At 40.2% G+C, this 21,106-nt stretch overlaps 1 protein-coding gene across 1 annotated transcript in view; it reads left to right on the top strand.

Annotated features, from left to right (window-relative positions):
- ppfia2 (PTPRF interacting protein alpha 2) overlaps positions 1-21,106 on the top strand; it is a 647,479-nt gene that overhangs the window by 427,722 nt on the left and 198,651 nt on the right. The window contains exons 13-14 of the mRNA XM_041215777.1: positions 11,500-11,583; positions 14,984-15,115. Coding sequence (XP_041071711.1) covers positions 11,500-11,583; positions 14,984-15,115 — 216 coding nt within the window. The remainder of the gene's footprint in view (positions 1-11,499; positions 11,584-14,983; positions 15,116-21,106) is intronic.

Raw genomic sequence — 21,106 nt, 5'->3', positions numbered from 1 at the left:
GGGGAGGAATCCAAAAACTGTAGTACTCAGACAAGTTCCTGGGGAATTGGAACCTTCACGTTGTTACCTGGCAGTGAAAGGTGGCTCAGCACGTCAGCATGTGCGATCTGGCTTCCCGATTGGTGAATAAAAGTATATTCGTAAGTAGCCAATATCAGTGCCCACCTCTGGATGTGAGCAGATGTTATGGGGGGTATTGCCTTATCCTCCCCAAATAATCCTATCAGAGGCTTGTGGTCAGATATAAAGTGAAAATGGTGACTATGGAGGTATTGATGGAATTTCCGAACATGAAACACAACAGACAAGCCCTTCTTCTCAATTTGAGAATATTATCGCCCTGCAGCACTGAGCATGTGAGATGCATAACCAATGGGTCATTCGGAGTCTCTCCTGGAAACCTATTCCTCACAGTGACTGAGGGCTTTGGCTTCAGGTGTATTTTTACAATGTTTACTAACTTGTCAGATGTCTTTGTATCAGGGGTGTTGGGTGATGTGAGGCTGCGGATCAGCTCATACATTTCGTTCCTGCATGTGGACAAAAGAATTGCCCTCTTCTTGTCCTCCCCTGCAATGTCGTTAGCAGTAAAGAAGAAGGCTAGGCGTTTGACGTAATAAGACCAGCCATCAGAAGTGCGGTCGAATGGTTCATGATGCCCAAACCGCAGCATATACAATGACTAAGGAGACTGCGCTTTCAAACAGCTTTCAAGATAGTGGCTGGCTTACCGCGGCTTTCTTGATTGCCGTCAATTGATCTGGTTTATCTTCATCGCCAGTTTTATGTTTTTGATTATCAGGTGTGTTTTGTCCAGCGAACGCTAATTGTGCCCTTGATATTTAAAACACTTGTAATTTATTGGAACTAAGAACGGAGCACTAACACCATGTTTGCTTCTTCAATCACCTCCAGTTCTAGTCTTACAGTTACCCAAGAATCCCACACTGTGTAGCAATTGGTCAATACAGTCACATGATAAGTTGTCTACATTATCTTAAATGTACATAGCACTCCACTTTACCACACATCTCAACAGGGCTGGGACCAGTATCATGGCAGGTGCATTCGCTAGGTCTTTTAGGAAGGGTTTAAACTAGCTTGGCAGGGAGATGCAACCTGAATGTAAATATAGAGGGGAGATAAAGTTGAATATTGAAGACAAAAATTAGACAACAATGGAAATTGAAGTAAATACCATTAAGCAATACCAATGTAAGGAGTCGAGTCAATAAGGCAAATAAGGGAATGAAGCTGGGCAGGTGAAAGGGGTATCGGGGAAGGCATTTCAGTGGTAGTGATCATAATTCAATTAGATTTAGCATAATTATTGAGAAGGACAAAAGTAGACGAGGAAAGGCAAATTTTACAAAGTGGACTGGAAACAGCAACTCGAAGCTAAATTAGCTTCAGAGCAGTCTTTGCGGTAGATGCATCTACTGTAATATTAGGGATGGCGTTCCAGGATTTTGATCATGCAACAGTGAAGGAACAGCGATATAATTCCAAGTTAGGATGTTGTGTGGCTTGGAGGGGAACGTGCAGGTGGCGTTCTCATGTGTCTGCTGCCCTTGCCCTTCTAGGTGGTAGATGTTTCAGGCTTAGAAGGTGTTGTCGAAGGAGGCTTGATGAGTATGGTTGACACTGCTGCCCCTGTGCACCAGCAGTGAAGGGAATGAATGTTTAGCTTGGTGGATGAGATGCTGATCAAGCAGGTTACTTTGTCCTGGATGGGATTGAGCATCTTGAGTGTCCTTGGAGCCACAATCATCCAGGCAAGTGGAGAGTATTGCATCACACTCCTGACTTCTGCCTTGTCGATGGTGGGCAGGCTTTGGGGAGTCAGGAGATTAGTTACTCACTGCAGCATTTGCAGCCTCTGTGACCTTCTCTTGAGCCATTATATTTATATACCTGGTCCAATTCAATTTCTGGTCAATGAGAACTCACAGGATGTTGATAGCAGCGATGGTAATGCCATTAAATGTCAAGGGGAGATGATTAGATTCTGTCTTGTTTGAGATGGCCATTGCTTAGCACTTGTATGGTGTTAATGTCATTTTCCACTTATCAGCCCAAGCTGAATGTCGTCCAAGCATTGCTGCATATGGACACGGAAGGCTTCAAGTTGGTGGAGTGGGCAGATAGATGGCAAATGAAGTTCAATAAGGAGAAGTGTGAGGTGTTGCATTTTGGTAGGAAGAACGTGGAGAGACAATATCAAATAAGGGGTACAATTCTTAAGGGGATGCAGGAGCAGAGGGACCTTGGTGTATATGTGCATAGATCACTGAAGGTGGCAGGACAGGTGGAAAAATCAGCTAATAAAGCATAGAGAATCCTGGGTTTTATTAATGGGGGCATAGTGTACAAGATTATGTTGAGTTTATATAAGACACTAGTTAGACCTCAGCTGGAGTATTGTGTACAGTTCTGGATGCCTGTTATGACACAGCAGTTGGTAAAGGCTGAGCTGTTTAAATCCCAGAGAGAAACTTGAACAACTGTCATAACCTATATTTTCAATTGGTATGTTTGAAATGCAGCTATGAATTCAGGAATAAAACCACCAAGCCTCAAGAAGTTTTTTTATATAAAACTAAATTAAGCATTTATTAATTTACAACAAATTAAACATATACACATGTCTACAAATTACTACCATAATACCTTTTAAACAAATCCCCAAATTAATCGCTCCCAGGTAAATCTTCACCAAGGCAACAATAACCCATAGGTCAGAATATTTCCCTCTTCGGGCAGGCTCGGCAGGGGTGGGTAGGGACAGTCGGGAAGCCAACCACCATCTGCGACCGGCTCCTCACTGTGATTTCACATGGGCAGGACAATTAAGACCCACCTTGCGTGGATTGCAAGCGACAGAATTGAGCGCTGCCTGTATGGGCGGGGGGGAGGATGGAGAGCTGGGCCTGGCATACAGTTCGCGCATGTGTGCAAAAGACCACTTCAATTTCCCTGACGCACGGAGCTGCCTCAGGGAGATTGAATCGATTTTTTAAAAAATTAATAAAGACAGTAAAAATGAAGTAAAACATGCCCCTCTGTCACATGAGATGGGACATAGTTTTAATTCCAAAATGAAGCTTTTATTTAATGCGTATTAGCTTTAGGAAACCTCATCCCACTTGTGGATGAGGTTTCCTAAAAATTGTAAAGGCCGCTTGGCCTTTTCGCCTGTCCGCCAGCCATTAGGTTAGACGGGCAGAGTAAATTTCAAGTTAATGAGTTTGTTAATTACCTGAATAGGCCTTTTAATTATCAGCGGGTGCGCAGCTGACTCCGGCATGTGCCTGCCGAACAAAACATCGCGAGACTGTACGATGACGTCAGGAGGCATGCCCAACATCATTGCATGTCATTTCATGCTCGGGCATGCCGGGCACGCGCCCACATGCTCAGGGTAATAAACAGATTTGACCTTACAAATTTAAAATGAGGTTCCTTGTAAATTGGTTCCTTTGCAGACACAGTTGTAGGCTTACAGGCTGGTTAGATCTTAAATGCCTCTGAATTACACACACAAACCCATTTCTGTTTATACCTAGCTTCCCCTTTGAATGTAACTTTTCCATTGTATTGCTAGGTTTTTAATTTTACCTCTACTAACACTAATATCCTTTCATTCCACCAATTTTATTACTAATATAAACACAGTGCTTAGCATCACTCAGCTAGGTGCAAGATTTTACCCATTCTTTTCAATGGCTTATTCAACCAATGCAAATTTACACTTTACCTTCTCCTCCTTACGTTTATCTAACTAACATCTCAAAGCTACTATATGTCAAAGCACCCAGACTAGCTATCTTTAATCCAATTAAGACACACATAGACACACACATAGACATAGACCCCACTACAGTTCCAATTTAGCAGTAATTTCCAATGACATTATAGATTTTAATATTACTTCATGACATCCCCCTCCCTATCAAAAAACAAACCATCATAATTTTAAAAGACGACTTCATTTTTAATAACCTATCTTACACCATCTTCTATACTTGCTACAGTATTACATTACCAGATGCATGCATTAACATAATATATATATACACAAGTCCTTGGTATCAACAGAAATCATTCCAGTTCAGTGTCCAGGCATTTTTTAAATGTCCAATCTTCCCTTTAAGCTTCAAACTCTTGATAACACATTTGCAATCAGATTTTCTCTACCAGCAACATATATAATCCTTAGATTAAATGGCTATAATAATAGATTCCACCTGAAAAGCCTTGCACTTTTGTCTCAAAATTCGTCCAAAAATTTCAAAGGATTGTGGTCTGTATAAACAATTGATGAATTGTTTGCAACATAGATTTCAAAATGCTGCAATCCTACCACCAAATCCAACATCTTCTTTTCAATCGTTGAATATCTTCTCTGTTGTGCTTTTAACTTCCATGAAAAATATCCTATGGATTTTTCAATTCCAGTGTCATTTTCTTGTAACAATACGGCCCCAATACCTATATCACTTGCGTCAATGGCCAACTTAAATTGCTTGGCATAATTGGGTACTGCTAAAACTGGTGTGGTAGTTAATGCAGTTTTCAAACTATCAAATGCCTTCTGACATTTCAGTGTCTATTGGACAATGTCTATAGGACAGTGTCTATAGCTCAATCAGTGGAACAACCACACTGCTAAAGTTTGGTACAAATTTCCAGTAAAACCCCCTCATGCCCAGAAATCTAAAAACTTCTCGTTTTATTGTAGGCAGTGGGAAATCCACGGTAGCCTTGACTTTTGCATCTCTTGGAGCCACCTTGCCATGCCCAATGGTATGGTCTAGATACGTAACTTGCACTTGTGCAAATTCACTTTTAGCCAAGCTCATCACCAAATTAGCTGCTTGTAATTGAGAAAATAATTCTTCCAGATGTGGTAAATGCTCCTCCCACATCTGACTGAAAATTATCAGACCATCAATATAAACAGCATGTTGCTTAGACCTGCAAATACTTTGTTTGAGTCTTTGAAATGTCGAAGGTGCATTCTTCATACCAAATGGCATGACATTAAAGTGATATAGTACATTTGGCATCACAAAAGCCTGTATGTCCAACAATATCTCCAATTTGCTCTCTCCAACAATGGTACCTGCCAATATCCTTTTAGCCAGTCATTCTTTGTGATAGATTTTGATTGTCCCACTTTCTCAATACAATCCTCCAACCATGATAGAGGATATAAATCCACTTTTTTCATCGCATTCACCTTTCGATAGTCCACATACAGTCTTTGTGTTCCATCTGATTTTGGTACCAGCACAATAGGCGAACTCCAGTTACTGCAACTAGACTCAATTATATCATTTTGAAGCATGAAATCAATTTCTTTCTCTACTTGTGATAACTTTGCTGGATTTAATCTATAAGGATGTTGCCTTATTAAGGAGGAAACCTGTATAGACACATCATGTAAAGCTAAATCTATCTTCCCCATTTATTCCTGCAAATAGGTTTGTGTGACTGCAAAAGCTTTTCCAAATCACTTTGACACTTGTTTGGAAGGTAACTCAATATTTCATTTAAATTTTGAAGCGCCCCCTCATTATCCAATTTGATTAGAGGAAAATCAATTTCAGAGTCCTGCATTTCTATTCTTTCTCATTATTTTCCACCACTAACACCTCCTTTTGGTCCTCTTCCATTTCAAAGTACTTTTTAAGCATATTTCCATGACACACCCTCTGCTTCTTTCTTCTATCTGAAGTATTTATTAAATAATTTACTTTACGTAATTTATTTTCAACCTTGTAAGGTCCACTACGCCTTGCATTTAATGAATTACCTAGTACTGGTAATAGAACCAGCACTTTCTCTCCAGAAACAAAACTGTGAGCTGTTGCTTTCTTAACTGCCTTCCTTTTTATTACTTGCAATGACATCTTTAAATGTTCCCTAGACATCTCACATGCTCTATTCAATTTTTCCCTGAAATTTGATATATAATCTAGGAGAATAGTTTCCAAATTTTGACCCAAAAATTTCTCATAAATCAATTTCAGTGGTCCCCTTACCGCATGACCATAAACTAGTTCAAAGCAGTTAAGACCAGTCGATGCATTAGGAGCATATCCAATAGCAAATAACAAGAATGGAATTCCCCTATCCTAATCCTGTTGATAACTCTGACAGTACACTCTCATCATAGTTTTTTTAAAGGGTGATGCCATCTTTCCAAAGCCCGTTGTGACTCCGGATGATAAGTTGTTGACTTAAATTGTTTTATCCCCAAACTGTTCATTACTTCCTTAAACAGCTGTGACATAAGATCTGAACCCTTATCTAATTGTATTTCTTTAGGTAAACTGTATCTTGTAAAAAAATTTAGTTAACTCTTCCACAATCTTCTTAGTTGTAATATTTCTTAAAGGTATCGCTTCAAGAAACCCGGTAGACACAACCATTATTGTCAGTAAGTGCTGATTTCCACTTTTAGTCTTCGGGAAGGGTCCTATACAATCAATCATAACCCTAGTAAAAGGTTTGTCAAATGCTGATATTGGGATTAAAGGTGCCGGCTTAATCACTGCTTGTGATTTTCCTCTTACCTGACGTGTGATATGTTCTATAGAATTTGACAGCATCCCTATGCAACCCTGGCCAATAAAAATGTTTCTGTACTTTTGCCTGTGTCTTTCTAATTCCTAAATATCCCCTTGTTGGAGTTTTGTGAGCAATTCTCAGAATCTCATTTCTATACCCTAATGGGACAACATTCTGATATACCTCACTCCAGCTTTCATTTGCTGAGACATGATCCAGCCTCCATTTTCTCATTGAAATATCACCCTTAAGGTAATAACATACTGGAATACATTTTGCTTCTGTTTCTGAGTAAGCTGCCTGATATAACTGTTTTAATTGCAAATCATTTTTCTGTAACTCCGCTAACCTCCTTGAGTTAAACACTTCAGCTGAATTGTCCTGTCGTCTGTCCTCCTGAACAACGTTATCAAACACATTGCCAGCTAATTGGATTTCAGCACCTTTTTCTTGCCTTTGAATTGCCTGCCCTTCTTGTTTTTCTTGTTTCAACTTGTGTGCCTGTGATCATGTTATCACACATCCTGGAAACAATCCAAGATGCCCTTCTGTAACACGTCTGTTGAAAACACTCCATTACCATAGGCATCACCCTCATTTGTGATCCAGCTATATCATTACCCAGAATAAATTGAAATCCTGCAATGAGCAATTTTTCCATTACTCCAACAATAACTTCTCCTGTCTTCCATTTACTCTTTAAATTTACCTTTCACAATGGAATAGATCTAACATCTCCATGAACCCCATTCATTTGTCACCTGTTCCTGCAGTGACCCCTCTGAATAAGAAATATCACTATCCCACAACATTAAGGATTGACTAGCCCCTGTGTCTCTTAACATTTTAACATCTTTACCTACTCCACCCTGCACACATGGAAAGACTTTTCCCTCACACACAACATCTTTAAACACTTCTTCAACCTGCTCCTCAGAATTACCTTAGGTAAACTGTGAACATATTCCCACTTCTTTGCCTATCACTGATTCTCCCTGTTTTACTTGTACACAAACCACTGGTTTCTCCTGTGCCTGAACCCCAGAACTCACAGTACTTTTATTTGCAGAACTTTTCTGCACCCCAATAATTCCAACAGATTTTCCCTGCAATTTCCCGCACACCGACTTTGTGTGCCTCACTTTATTACAATGAAAAAACCTCAATTTTCAAATATCACTCCTATCCTCAGCACCTTCCTTTTTATTCTGAGAAAAAACTTCCTGGAAATTTCCAGCTACCCCTTCCCTTCCCTGACTACCAACTTTCCTTTCACCGTTTCACTTTCTATCCTTTTCGGATTTAAAAGGATGACGAAGAAAGCTTTAGCTCTATGAACTATTTCATAATAATCAGCTATCTCTGCTGCTTGCCTTACAGAATGAACCCTCTGTTCCTCCACATGAGTTCTCACTGCTGGTGGAATTGATTTTTTAAATTCTTCCAAAAGAATTACTTCCCTAAGAGCTGCATATGTTGTCCATTTTTAATGCACATATTTTTAATGCTCATTGGGGAGGCGGTGACACTGGACTTGTATTCCAGAGACCCAGGGTAATGCTCTGGGGATCCAGGTTCAAATCCCATCAGTGCAGATGGTGAAATTTGGAATTAAAAGTCTGATGGTGACCACCAAACCATTGCCGATTGTCATAAAAAAAAACCATCTGGTTCACTAATGTCCTTTAGGGAAGGAAATCTGCTGTCCTTACCTGGTCTGGCCTACATGTGACTCCAGGCCCACAGCAATGTGGTTAACTCTTAAATGCCCTCTGAACAAGGGCAATGGGCAATAAATGCTGGCCTAGGCAGTGGCGCCCACATCCCATAAATGAATAAAGAAAAAAAAATCCACCGGTCAATTATTTTGTTTTAAAAGTTTGTCTCTCAAACTCAGTATAAGCTTGCCTTGCCTGTTTTCTTGTTTTCCTAAATTTCTGCCTGTATGCTTCAGGAACCAACTCATATGCACTCAAAATTGCCTTTTCCACATCACAATTCACTGATACTTCTTCAGACAGCAAAGCAGATACTCTTGCACTCTACCCCTCTACTTAGCCACATTCAAACAGACCCCATATTTGCTGTAGCAAGGGCATTCTACCGCAGTATGGGAGTCATGAGCTACCAGCTCACGGACATGCAGCAAACTGCACTCCAGCTCTTGACTTGCACAGAAGTGCAGGTCAGCCCCTAGGACAAGAGCGAAAGGGCTTGTGGGAGTGGAACTCTTCTTACAGCATTTATGGGGAAGCGAGGCTAAGGAAACTAGACTGGAGTCAAGGGTTATGGTAATAGATTTGGATGAACAAAGTTGGAAGGAGGCTGGAGGATGCATAAACCCCAACATTGATTAGTTGGGATGAATGGTCCATTTCTGTGCAATTATATTCTATATAATTATATGTAGGACAAATTAACCAATCAATAAGCTCATTTGCACTTGTGGAACCTTGCTATGTGAAAATTGGCTGCTGTTTCTCTTTGTAACAAATGTAAGCAATTGGCTGCAAGCTGCTTTTTAATGTTATGAAGATGTGAAAGGTACTGCATAAATGCAAGTTCTTTTTTCTAAACAATTGTAGTTTGAATGTGGATCTCACTACCACAGGGAGTGGTTGAAGTGAATACCAGTAAAATAGGTGCATATAAGGGGAAACTAAGCACCTGAGGGAGATGGTTAGGATCGTAATTTAGACAAGAGAATATGGAGGGGAGGTTCGAGTGGAGCATAAATATTGGTATGGACTGCTTGGGCCAAATGGTCTGTTTCTGTGCGTATATCCCATGAACTATGTTTTTCCTATGTAACCCTATGTAAAATAAAACAATATAACTGGGAATGTGCTGAAGGAAATAACCCACTTTCAGGCTTTGTGGGTGATGTGTGGCTGAATTTCTGGGCCATGGTGTCAGCCATGATTCAGTAGTGGCTCTCTTGCCTCTGAGTCTGGAGGTTCATGGGATCAAGCTCTAATCCAGAAGCTTGACCACATAATTCAGTCTGGCACTTCAGTGCAATGCAGAGGGAACGCTACACTGTCAAAAGTGCTGCCTTTTGGATGAAATGTCATACCAAGGCCCAATATGGCCTGTTAGTTAGGTGTAAATAATCCCATGTTAAGAAAGAGCAAATCTAAATCCTCCCCAAATTTATCCCTCAACCAGCACCAGAAACTAATTTTCTAGACATTTATCGCATTGCAGTGTGTAGGATTTCACTGTTCACAAATTAGCTGCAGTGTTACCTACATTATGGTAGTGACTGTATTTCAAAAGTACTTTATTAACAGTAAAGCACTTTGATCATAAGATCATAAGGAATAGGAGCAGGAGTAGGCCATTTGGCCTCAACGTCCTGAGGTTATGAAAGTCACTATATATGTGCAAGTTCTTTCTTTCTTTAGGGAAATAGTCAGAAAAGTAATCTAATCAAGAATTGAAGCAAACTAAGTAAATATTAAGTAGTTCATATACAGTCTCCTATATCCTTAGGAGACTTGTATATTATCCTTGAAGTCAATTATAGATTTTTTATGTTCTATAATGTGCATTGTTTAATATTTATATGTACATTTTAGTCTAACAATTCTGAAAGCATTACCATCAATAAATCATTTGCAAAAGCAAAATACCGCAAATGCTGAAAATCTGAAATACAAACAGAATTTGCTGATGATACTTAGCAGATCAGGCAGCATCAATGGATAGAGAAATAGAATTATTGGATGGAATTTAATGGTCGTAGTGGTGGGCCTGTCCATCAGCTGGAGACCATTTCCAGGAGCCCCGTTGGGACAAAATTCCAATCAGACAGTTTGCTGGCTGCCTTTGGGATTTCCAGCTTCTGCAGGGGTAAGTAGCTACTTAAGGGCCTCAATTGGCCTCCGGGCAGGAAGGCTGAACTCAACGGGCTCTCCACCCCAACTTTTCTGCCCCATTTCGCGTCCCTCCTGCATCCCAGCCCATTGCTGGGGGAGTATTAAATTCACCCAATATTTCAGGTCAAAAACTTTTTACTAAAATGGTCACAAGTAGAACAGTTATAAACAAATGTTTATCATAAAAAATTCCAGCTGATTGCAGTGAATAAGTTGTTATTCACAGAGCAAATGCTTTCCCCCAATAAACTCACATGAAACCCCTGAATACTTTTTGACCTTTCAAGAGAAAAATCAATTACTGTAACAAAAAGCATTGTTGCAACAACATTTTGATATTTGCTTCAGTTAAGGAGTCTGAAAAATACTTATATTTGATTGTAATAAACTATTTTAATATATCTGTCATGCTTTTGAAAGTGCTATTGGTTTGTACAGTTGGTGTTTGGCCTTTAGTCATTCTTTTTGTTTTAAACATTATGTGCTGTATTTTATTCAGCATTTGTGTCTTTAGTTCTGATTTTTCGATTTGTCCCTCTTCTTTTCCTTGACTTGTCAGTCTGACCCAACCTCTTCTACCTCATCTGATGATTATCCCTATATTTTGGAAGCAAAACTGCAAGAAATGATCACCATGCTTAGGAAGGTAGTCTTGCTGGTTGATAATTAGATTACTTTTTTTTCACAATTTATCATTGTACAGTTTTGTGCTTGACAAGCTTTATTTGTTGAAAATAGCAGGATTGTGGTTTAACCATGAAAATCCAGCATGTTGTTACATATGGCTGAACTCATCACTCATGAAAATATTTTTGAAATCTATAATGAAGTATTGCTGATGCTTAGATGTTATCGGCTTTACCAGTCCACAAATGTTAAGCAATGCTCTCTAGCTGCCTGCTTAATTCTGAACACAAGTCCACAGACAGCATAGGCTTGAGCTTGGCTTGTTTATCCTTGTTTAAATAAAACACATGTATGGGTTTATCAACTTGATAAGATAAAAGTAAGGTCTATACATCTTTGTCAATTTGTGTTGTAGGCTGAAGAGAGACATGGCAGCATAGAAGAACGTTTGAGGCACTTAGAGACTCAGCTTGAAGAAAAGAATCAAGAACTTCAGAGGGTAAATCATATTGAGAATAATATACAAAGGATCCTAGATCCTCCTGTATTAGTTATTTAAATTGTTATTCATTGTATTACTTGTTAAAATGGGTGCTTATACAAATGGAGATGAATTAATTGTTTGCTCTCCCAAGTCTTGCTATCATGCTGACTATACTGTATTTTGAATTTAATTTGTGGCTCTTGTGTAATGCTAAAGTTTGAGATGCTTTGGCAGCATAACTCCCATACCTATGCCTAATTGGAAGTGAAGGCAATATCGCAGTGGCGCCATATCTTCCTCTGGGCTTAGGAAAAGTGACCTGCACACTTTCACGGTTCGGAACCCTTACACCCAACCCATGTGTCGACACACCATTTTTGTCTTTTCACACTGAGGTTGGGTTCACATTACAGTTTACGAACCACGCTGGAGCGTGTGAGGAGTGTGGGTAGGGAGGCAGGCCAGTTAGAAGGCCTGCTTCAACTCTCCAACACAGTACCCCAGCCTCCAATAGTGATTAAAGGGCCCCAAACCTTACCCTTCTCCTCCCTCACCCCCACCCACCCCCATGCCAACTCATGCACCCTCAGATCACCCTTCTCACCTCTATGTCCGCCGTGTATCCTCCATTGCCGTTCACCCAATATGTACAGCCCTCTAATTCCATGCAATATCAACGGAAAATATTTTACATTCCTTGGGGAAAAATAAGCCTCTCACCATATACTAAAAGGTTTCATTGCATTGATACTGAGAAAAAAAATGTATCGTGACATGTGAAAAAGCCTTCCAATATTGTAACCCTATTAACTTGTGTCAATAAACCAGAAACCACATGAAAGGGATAATCTGTTATTACAACTTCTTGAAACTGTAATTCATTCTCAGATGAATGGAACATCTCCTGTTCTGAAACCCTTTAACACTTGAAACTCAACCAAGCATTGCTAATGGCCACAGCTGTCCAAACAATAGACTGATCTCTGTGAAGGAAATAACAGAAAGTATTCATTTCAATTTCAAAGCAGAGTGCAAAGGAGCGGGTGGTCAGGTTTGTCAAAATCAATTTTTTTTTAAATCAGCCATTTAAATCACAGTAGAAAAGGTGACAGCACAGGCTGACAGGGTACTTTGTACATTTTTGACTGCATTATAGTGTTTTCTCAATGGCAAAGCACTGTAATGCCTGTGAACAAATAAACAAGGCTGGTCAATGTAAGCTCAGCCTACCTTGAAAGAACAGATGCCTATTATGAATCACTGCATTAAAAACACATCTACGTTACAGCACAGCAGTTAATAGTAACATCTGAAGGCGTAAAAGCACTTTACACTTACTTTTCAGAAAATTTCTGACTGTTCAAAGGGCTTTCCATTTTTTTCGTGAGCTCTTAAACATGGCATGCTTTTAATATGCTTCCGAAACCCTGCACCACCAGACAAAAATTATATGTGGGAGGAAATCTGATTTTCGTCCTTCATTTAAATGGGGATCCTGACCTTACCGGGGGCGTGGGGGATGTGGCCATTCACACACCAACATGCACCTGCACACCCAGACAAAACATCAGCCTAAGGTTTTTATGAGATCCCTCAAGGCTTTGCTGCTGGTGGAAGTAGGAACATACGCTGCTGTAAGGTGGCTGCTGGGGTGTAAATTAGGAGAGAGATACAGATTGTCAATGAAAGGATTTGAAAAGAAATTTGTGAGAGATGTGCTCACAGTTAGGCAGGTACTTATTGCTTGGTTCTTGGGAAATAAATAGGCCATAAATTTACATGGGTACTGCCCATATAGTAGGCTCCATTATCAATGCTGTAATGCCAGTGCAAACCCTAAAAAAAAGCATAAATAGCATTTTTAGTTTTGATACCATTTATCCAGGGCCTCCATTGATCTGTTACCTGTGAAAACCTCAGAAATTCCAAGAGATAGTCTCATTTGCAATCCCCATGGGTAGATAATTAAATACGTTTGTTCTCCTCAGGTATCATTACTATGTAAATAAATAGACCTGTACATGTCTTTAAGTAGGAAGGCATTCCTACTTGTACCATGAAACTGGATGCTGAGTCTTTCATGGGGCCGGTAATTTTCAGGTTTCACCCAAAATGAGCTTGAAAGGCTTAGCAAGAGGACTGAATTATTTTCAGTTTCAGGCCATATTAGAGTGCCCAACGCTCAGTGAGCTCTCATAGACCATTTGCCAAACTGGGGGACCGAAATTCTGGCTGCTACATGAGTGAGCCAAATCCAAGTTAGCATTAAAGTTGGGAAAGGTTTACCAAGTGGCTAGCAGAAGATTGCAGTATTTTTGTCTGGTACTTAGAAATCAATTTTTCTTTCCCTGCCTGGCAGAAATCATGAAGGGTTTAAATAGAGTAAATAAAGAAAAACTATTTCCAATGGCTGATTAGTTGATAACCAGAGGGCACAGGTGATTGGCAAAGGAACCAGGAGCAACATGAGGAAAATCTTTTCATGCAACTAGTGGTTAGGATTTGGAATGCAACCTTTGATAGGGTAGTGAAAACAGATTCAATAGTAGCTTTCTAAAGGAAACTGGCTAAAAATTTGAACGAGAAAACAATTGCTGGGACATGAGGAAAGAGCTAAGGAGTGAAAAGTTGGCACAGATTTGTTGAGTTGAATTATCTCTTTCAAAGCTGTACAATTCTATTATTCCTTCCTGTGACCCACCGATGACATTAAAAATTGGTGCTCAGATCACACTTTTGACTTTGATTATTCTTTTCATGAAATATTACATTCAAAATTTGGAAGACTCTTAATGCTTTTTCCAAATCCAATATTTTGGATTCAGAGCAGATGAGGAAGCCTATTTTGTACTGGTGCACTGCCATCAGCATTTAGTTCAGACAATTACAATAGGCACAATACACATCCCAGAGTGAATGAGCTTATTTCCAAAACTGTAATAATCACAAAATCATTCCATTGCAAAATCAGAACATTTAGCTGTGAAACTGTAAAATGTGTCACTAGCAGATTATGCCTTCGAGATGTTGCCTTCAAATAAGTTGAACCAAAAAGACAAAAATGAAACATGTAGAGAAACAAACTAAATGGAAAATATGCATCCAAAATAACTGGCAAGTGAAAATTGGTTTGATGAGAAATGCAACACAGTACTAAGAGAAAATTCTGCCACATTGTAACAAAGTACAGAATGCTGTACAATAGCAGAAAGAAGATTTGTTCACAATTCACAGTTCCGAATATGTACTGGCTGAGACCAACCTGACGAAATCACAGAATGGTTACAGCACATAAATTTCTGTTTTCTTGGGTTTGTCAAGTGAATGGCAAAATGTAATTATTCAAAACTGTCGCTAATCTTCGGTATGAATTTAAAATTTTTGCATTTCACATTTAAAATTTCACATGTCATAGGCCCGCCAAAGAGAGAAAATGAATGAAGAGCACAATAAGAGGCTCTCTGACACAGTGGACAGATTGCTAACAGAGTCTAACGAGCGACTTCAGCTGCATTTAAAAGAGCGAATGGCTGCGTTAGAGGATAAGGTAATATTTAAACATTTTCTTTATAGTCACCATATTGTAGTATTCAGGTTTTTAAATGTTTAATTTGAATAGAATAATATATTTTTGCAATTTTAACAGAGAAATTGATGTAAAACAAGAATAAATTGCTGAATTCCTATTGGACATAACCTTTTGTCAATCATGCTAAATCATCCGGATTATCATCTGTTTAAATGTTTCTCAACCATTTAATGGAGGCCAAAGTGGAGCATGCATCTGTGTGAAGAGAAAGGAACATTCAGAGGTTAACTGCCAAATTCACAGAACATATCTACTAACCCCTATAGAGTAACTGTAAAATGAAGGAAATGGTCCTTCTTGGCTGAAGAAAGACAATAAACTGGACTTTACAGGGAGCCGTGGTCCCCGCACCCTCCCTCCACCCCAACCCTCAGCTAAAAGGTCAGTGGGGAGCCCACCCATGAGAAGAACTGATGCCCTATTGTCATTTGACAGCCAGTTTACCGTTAATAGACTGGTGGCAGGATTTCTACCCCTCAGGAACAGTAAGTCCCAACTCAGAGAGCTACCAGCCAATCAGGTAGTTAACAGATCAATAGCCCCTGCTGCGCCAGGCGGGAGCAATGGCCACTGGTGGGACTATGTGTAATCCCCATTAGAGATAGTCACAGGAGCAGGATGCCAAAATAAATTGGTGGGATTTTGCTAGGATCAGGCTGGCTGACCTCAGTGATGGGGCGGGAGGGTGGGTGGCTGAATTTGAGAGGCAGGGTGGGTAGGCAAAGGAGGAAGTGTAATATTGAGGGGTTGTCTCTGATGGACATAGGCACGTGGCATTCGCGAAGGAAGATGCCCACCCCCCTTTCCTGACACCAATCTGTCCAGCTAAAGCTGCTAGGTTACCCGTTGGCATGGGCCTCCCCCTGCTGTGGGCAAAAAAGCGGCAGGGTCGAGATGAGGCCCTTGAGTAGCCATTAATTGGAGGACTAAAGCCAGTAGGTTATGTTAAACCTATATGAAACACTAGTTTGGCCCAGCTAGTCTATTGGCCCAGCTGATACATTCTTTCCCAGATGCAGGGGGAAGTCTCGCCCTAAGCCAATTAATGTCCCACCGAATGTAAAATGGCTGCAGAGCGGCCAGCTTTTAGTGGATGGGCTCCTGACCTACTTTTTAGTCAGGGGCAGTGCGGGGAACAGGACGCCCCGTAAATCCAGCCCTATCATTTGCTTTATTTTATTTTTTAAGGAGTGTCTAAAGAATAATCTTAATGAAAATTAAATTCAGATGGTTTTATCAGTTTTATCACTGGGTGAAAAGTTGAAAATCTTCCCCAGTAATTCATTTGAGAAAAGGTGTATTCCCCATCCTTCTCAGAGTTGCAGGGAAATTTGCGACTTTGTTTATTGAAAGGTTTCAATCATGGAGGAGGTTAACAGTTACATTTTGCCAATTTTTAGCGGCTGCAAACCTGATGAGTTCTTCAGCTAAGACCATGCATTTGAATTTTATAATTTGTAGCACATAGGAAAGAAATTGCTTTTGCATTTATGTAGAATTCTAGACTATTAATTGATACTCTTGCACTGGCTCAGGACAGGAAAAAATATGAGGATGAAGATTTTCATGTGGACAAATTACAAGAGCAAATCACAGTATTGTTCTCATACTAAGACTTTATTTGCTTGGATATATTAATATATAGAAACTTTGAAATCATGTATAATTTTTTCATTGAAGAATTACAGCATGTTAGAACACATTAATATAGATGATTTAAAATATTTCTTGTAACGCTTTAAAGCTAGATTATGTTTTGGTTGTTTTTTGGAATGGAGACTTTTCTATTGGAAAGTAACATTCTGTTTACTTCTTTTCAACATCATTTAAACACATGACAATCCGGATGGCTTAGTATGACCGAAAAAAGATTAGGCCCAATAAAAATTCAGCAATTTATACTTATTTTACTGCTGACAATCTACCTCTATTTTACTTATTTCACATTTTATTTGGTACAAATAATCACTATTGAAACAGAAGTTATTGGTTGGCAATATAAAAGGATGCAAAAGGTTATTACAGAAATATTATGTTAAGTCCAGTGGTTATCAGGCCAAAAGAAATCAAGGAAACCTCCGCTGATCATCAGCTACCCTTCTCCCAACTGATGAATCAGTAATCTTCCATGCTTATCATCACTTGGAAAAAGTTCTGCTGCAATCAAGGGTACAAAATGTATTCTGGTAGAAAATTTCAACGTCTACCTTCACAAGAGAGTTGGTAACATTGCCACTGACCAAGCTAGGTGACCTCTGAAGAGAAACAAGGGATTCCCTCTCCACAGATGCTGCCAGACCTGCTGAGTTTTTCCAGGTATTTTTATTTTTATTTTTGTTTTGGATTTCCAGCATCTGCAGTTTTTTGCTTTTATCCTAGTGTTTAATTGACTGCCACTTCTCTTCAAGGAATGCCTACCTTGAAGACGTATTGCTCTTCTCTCTGACAGGATTTCCGTACCTCTCTTTTGCCTTGTTATCTCCACCTATCACTGGCCCTCTATCCAGCTCTACCCCACCTCCCCTTTAACCAGCTTATATTTCACCTCTTTTTTATTTTTACTTAGTTCTGTTGAAGAGCCATACGAACTCGAAATGTTAACTGTGTTCCTCTCTGCAGATGCTGCCAGACCTGCTGAGTTTTTCCATGTATTTTTATTTTTATTTTTGTTTTGGATAGGCTGGGTCTGTTTTATTGGAGCAGTGAAGATTGAGAGGGGAGCTGATGGAGGTGTATAAGATTATCAGGGGCATAGACAGGGTGGATAGGAAGGCACCTTTTCCATTAGTAGATGGGTCGACAACCAGGGGGCATAGATATAAGGTAATAAGCAGAGGCTAAGAGGTGAGTTGAGGATAAATTTTTTTCACCCAGAGGGTTGTGGGATTCTGGAGCTCACTGCCTGAAAGGGTGGTTGAGTCAGAAACTCTTGTAACATTTAGGAAGTATTTAGATTTTCACTTGTGTTGCCATAGCCTCCAGGGCTATGTACCAAGCGCTGGAAAATGGGATTAGTGTAGTTAGATCTTTGTTGACCGGCGCAGACACAATAGCCGAATGGCCTCCTTCTGTGCTGTAATTGTTTATGAAAACAGTCCTAACTTCTCCAATCTATCTTCATGCCTAAAGTTGTCTTCCCTGGACCATTCTTGTGATTCTCTTCTGCAAATTAGATTGGCAAGTCAATTCACTATAAAACAAAACACACCATTTTGTCCTTCTACAAAATACTTGCTAAACCTCTGTTAGAATACTTTGCCCAGTTTGGGTCTCCTCATATGGTGGGGAATATTGGGGTTTTGATCACACCAGGGTGCACAAGATTAACTCCATTTTAGCACTCCTACATTACCCAGGTAAACAAGTTGAGTGTCTATACCCTAGAACAATATAGATTTTGGGATGAATTGTAAGTGATTTATAAAATAACTATGGGAATTTTCCCTTCCAGAGACTAAATCCAGTGACAAAGTGAAATTCAAAGTGATTTCCATTGGAGAGCAGGGTACCTTACACTTGAGATCTTGTGCTGGTCAGCTCATTAATTATGCAGCCATGAGGAGCACATCGAATCTCGTGGCAGGAAGTGGCCTCATAGGCTCCAATGTCTTTGTGCCATATTTGAATGGCACCTGGACAGCCTTTCACTCTTCCACTCTGCTCCTTGACTCCCCTCTGCCAGTCCTAGTTTGGTCTCACCCCTCTCCTATGCCCAACCTTGGCGCAGCATGTAATGCAGGCAGCTGATGTTTCTCAGTGATGGTGTGAAAGGAAGGTGAAAACAGTGTCTACTGATCTGAAAGTCCAGGAAGAAGTCTACCTCGCCAGATGCACACCACTTACGTACAATCATGAAACAGAAAGTTCTACATTCCCGCTGGTGGGGTATTTAATTTGAAGGGAGCACAAGATTCTGGTGTGTTGGACTTTGAATAACCATTTATGGGATGCAAATGGGGTTCCCGACATAGATCTACAGGACACTCAACCACCTTTAAGCTGCCATGAAAGTCAGGAGAACAAGATTCCAAACTAATTTCCTGACTGGGTAACCGATTTTTGGTCTCCTGACAAATTTTGCTCCCCTCCTAGCCACAATTCCCGCGGCTGGTGGGAGCAGAAAATTCCACCCTGTGTTTATATGGGCCAACTATTTCTAGGTTAAGGATGGTCAATGGTCATGCTTACAAGTTATGGAAGGACAGACTAGGTGGGATGTTCAGGTGTTCGTCTTTTCTCAGAAAATAGTGGAGCAGGTTGCTGGCTTCAATGTTGATTCGCTGTATTCCTTCATGCAACAACTGGACCTATTTCTGTAATGTAAATCAAGGCCAATGTGATCTCCTGGACTAGTTTGTCCACTTTAAAGGTCAGAGAAGGATTTTCCAGTTTTTTGTTGCCTAATTTGTGTGGATTTGTTATTTGTTTTTTCCCCCTCTTTCAGGAGACTATATGGTTCTGGGTAGTCAGGGATTGTATGTATTTGGATACAGTAGGTCTTGTCCTTTCTGTCATTTTTGTATGTTTGTATGGCCCATATAAACACAGGGTGGAATAAATAAGTCTTATTCAAAAAAAAGACCAGACTGTGAAATAGAAACAAGGACTGAATAGGAAGCTTCCAGATCAGGACTGTTCACTGCTTCGTTGAGCATATTGTGGGGTGTGATGATTTCGGGCACCATTTATGACGTCATTACGCCGGTTTCCGATGACAGGTCAAAAGTCAGGAACCCGCCCTTGTTATTTAAATTGCAACTGACAAGCCAATTAGGGTCATTAATGACCTAACTCACTGCTCTAATACATTCAGAAGGCAATTCGCCTTCAGGGTGAGATTCACGACTGGTGGAGAATCCAATTTTTCATGAACAAGCTTGTTTGGGTAGGTTTTAAAACTGCAGCTGAGACCAGAGTCTCAGCTTTGCAATTCAAACTCCATTAACTGCAAAGACTGTTCATGTGAATGAGCAGAAGAACCTTGTGGACATTTTAGAACAAAAACAAAAATACCTGGAAAAACTCAGCAGGTCTGACAGCATCTGCGGAGAGGAATACAGTTAACGTTTTGAGTCCGAATGACTCTTCAACAGAACTAAGGAAAAATAGAAAAGAGGTGAAATATAAGCTGGTTTAAGGGGGGCTGGGACAGGTAGAGCTGGATAGAGGGCCAGTGATAGGTGGAGATTTCCAAAAAATGTCATAGACAAAAGGACAAAGAGGTGTTGAGGGTGGTGATATTAGCTAAGAAATGTGCTAATGGGGACATTAAAGGTAGAAAGCAGTTTGAGCAAGGGACAGATAGCCCTAGTGGGGGTGTGGGGTGGGGCGGGGGAGGTGGTGGGGGGGGATCGAAATAGGCTAAAAGGTAGAGATAAAATAATGGATGGAAATACATTTAAAAATAATGGAAATAGGTGGGAAAAGAAAAATATATATAAATTTTTGGAAAAAGGGGGATCAGAACGGGGCTGGGGATGGAGGAGAGAGTTCATGATCTAAAGTTCTTGAACTCAATGTTCAGTCTGGCAGGCTGTAAAGTACCTAGTCAGAAGATGAGGATATTGATGTGGATATTTTGTCATGAGGACGATTCTCCTCTAATTCAGAAGGCTCTTTTGATTCAATATTTTCCTGTCCGTTACCCAGGGGTGAGAGGTGAAAAGTATCTGAGACAGAAGGATATTGTGGTCTCAGTTGGAGATACAACCTCTAGTGAGGAGGAGAGAAGGATTAGGAGGAGAAGGAAGAGAATGGCAAGAGGAAGGAGAGAACACTGGGAGGCTCAGGATGCTTTGGTTCTTCAGGAAGGGAACAGAGCAGAACTAGATCCCGAGGATCAGGAGGAGCCCAGAAACCCTCAGCAGAGGTGCAGACAATCTTATGCCACCCCAAGGGTATGCAGGCAGAGATTTAGCTACCTGCAATTGAGCAAGACTCAATGCAAAA

This window comes from Carcharodon carcharias, chromosome 21, assembly GCF_017639515.1.
Source record: "Carcharodon carcharias isolate sCarCar2 chromosome 21, sCarCar2.pri, whole genome shotgun sequence".
NCBI lineage: Eukaryota > Metazoa > Chordata > Chondrichthyes > Lamniformes > Lamnidae > Carcharodon > Carcharodon carcharias.
This window is presented reverse-complemented; position numbering and strand designations above follow the sequence as displayed.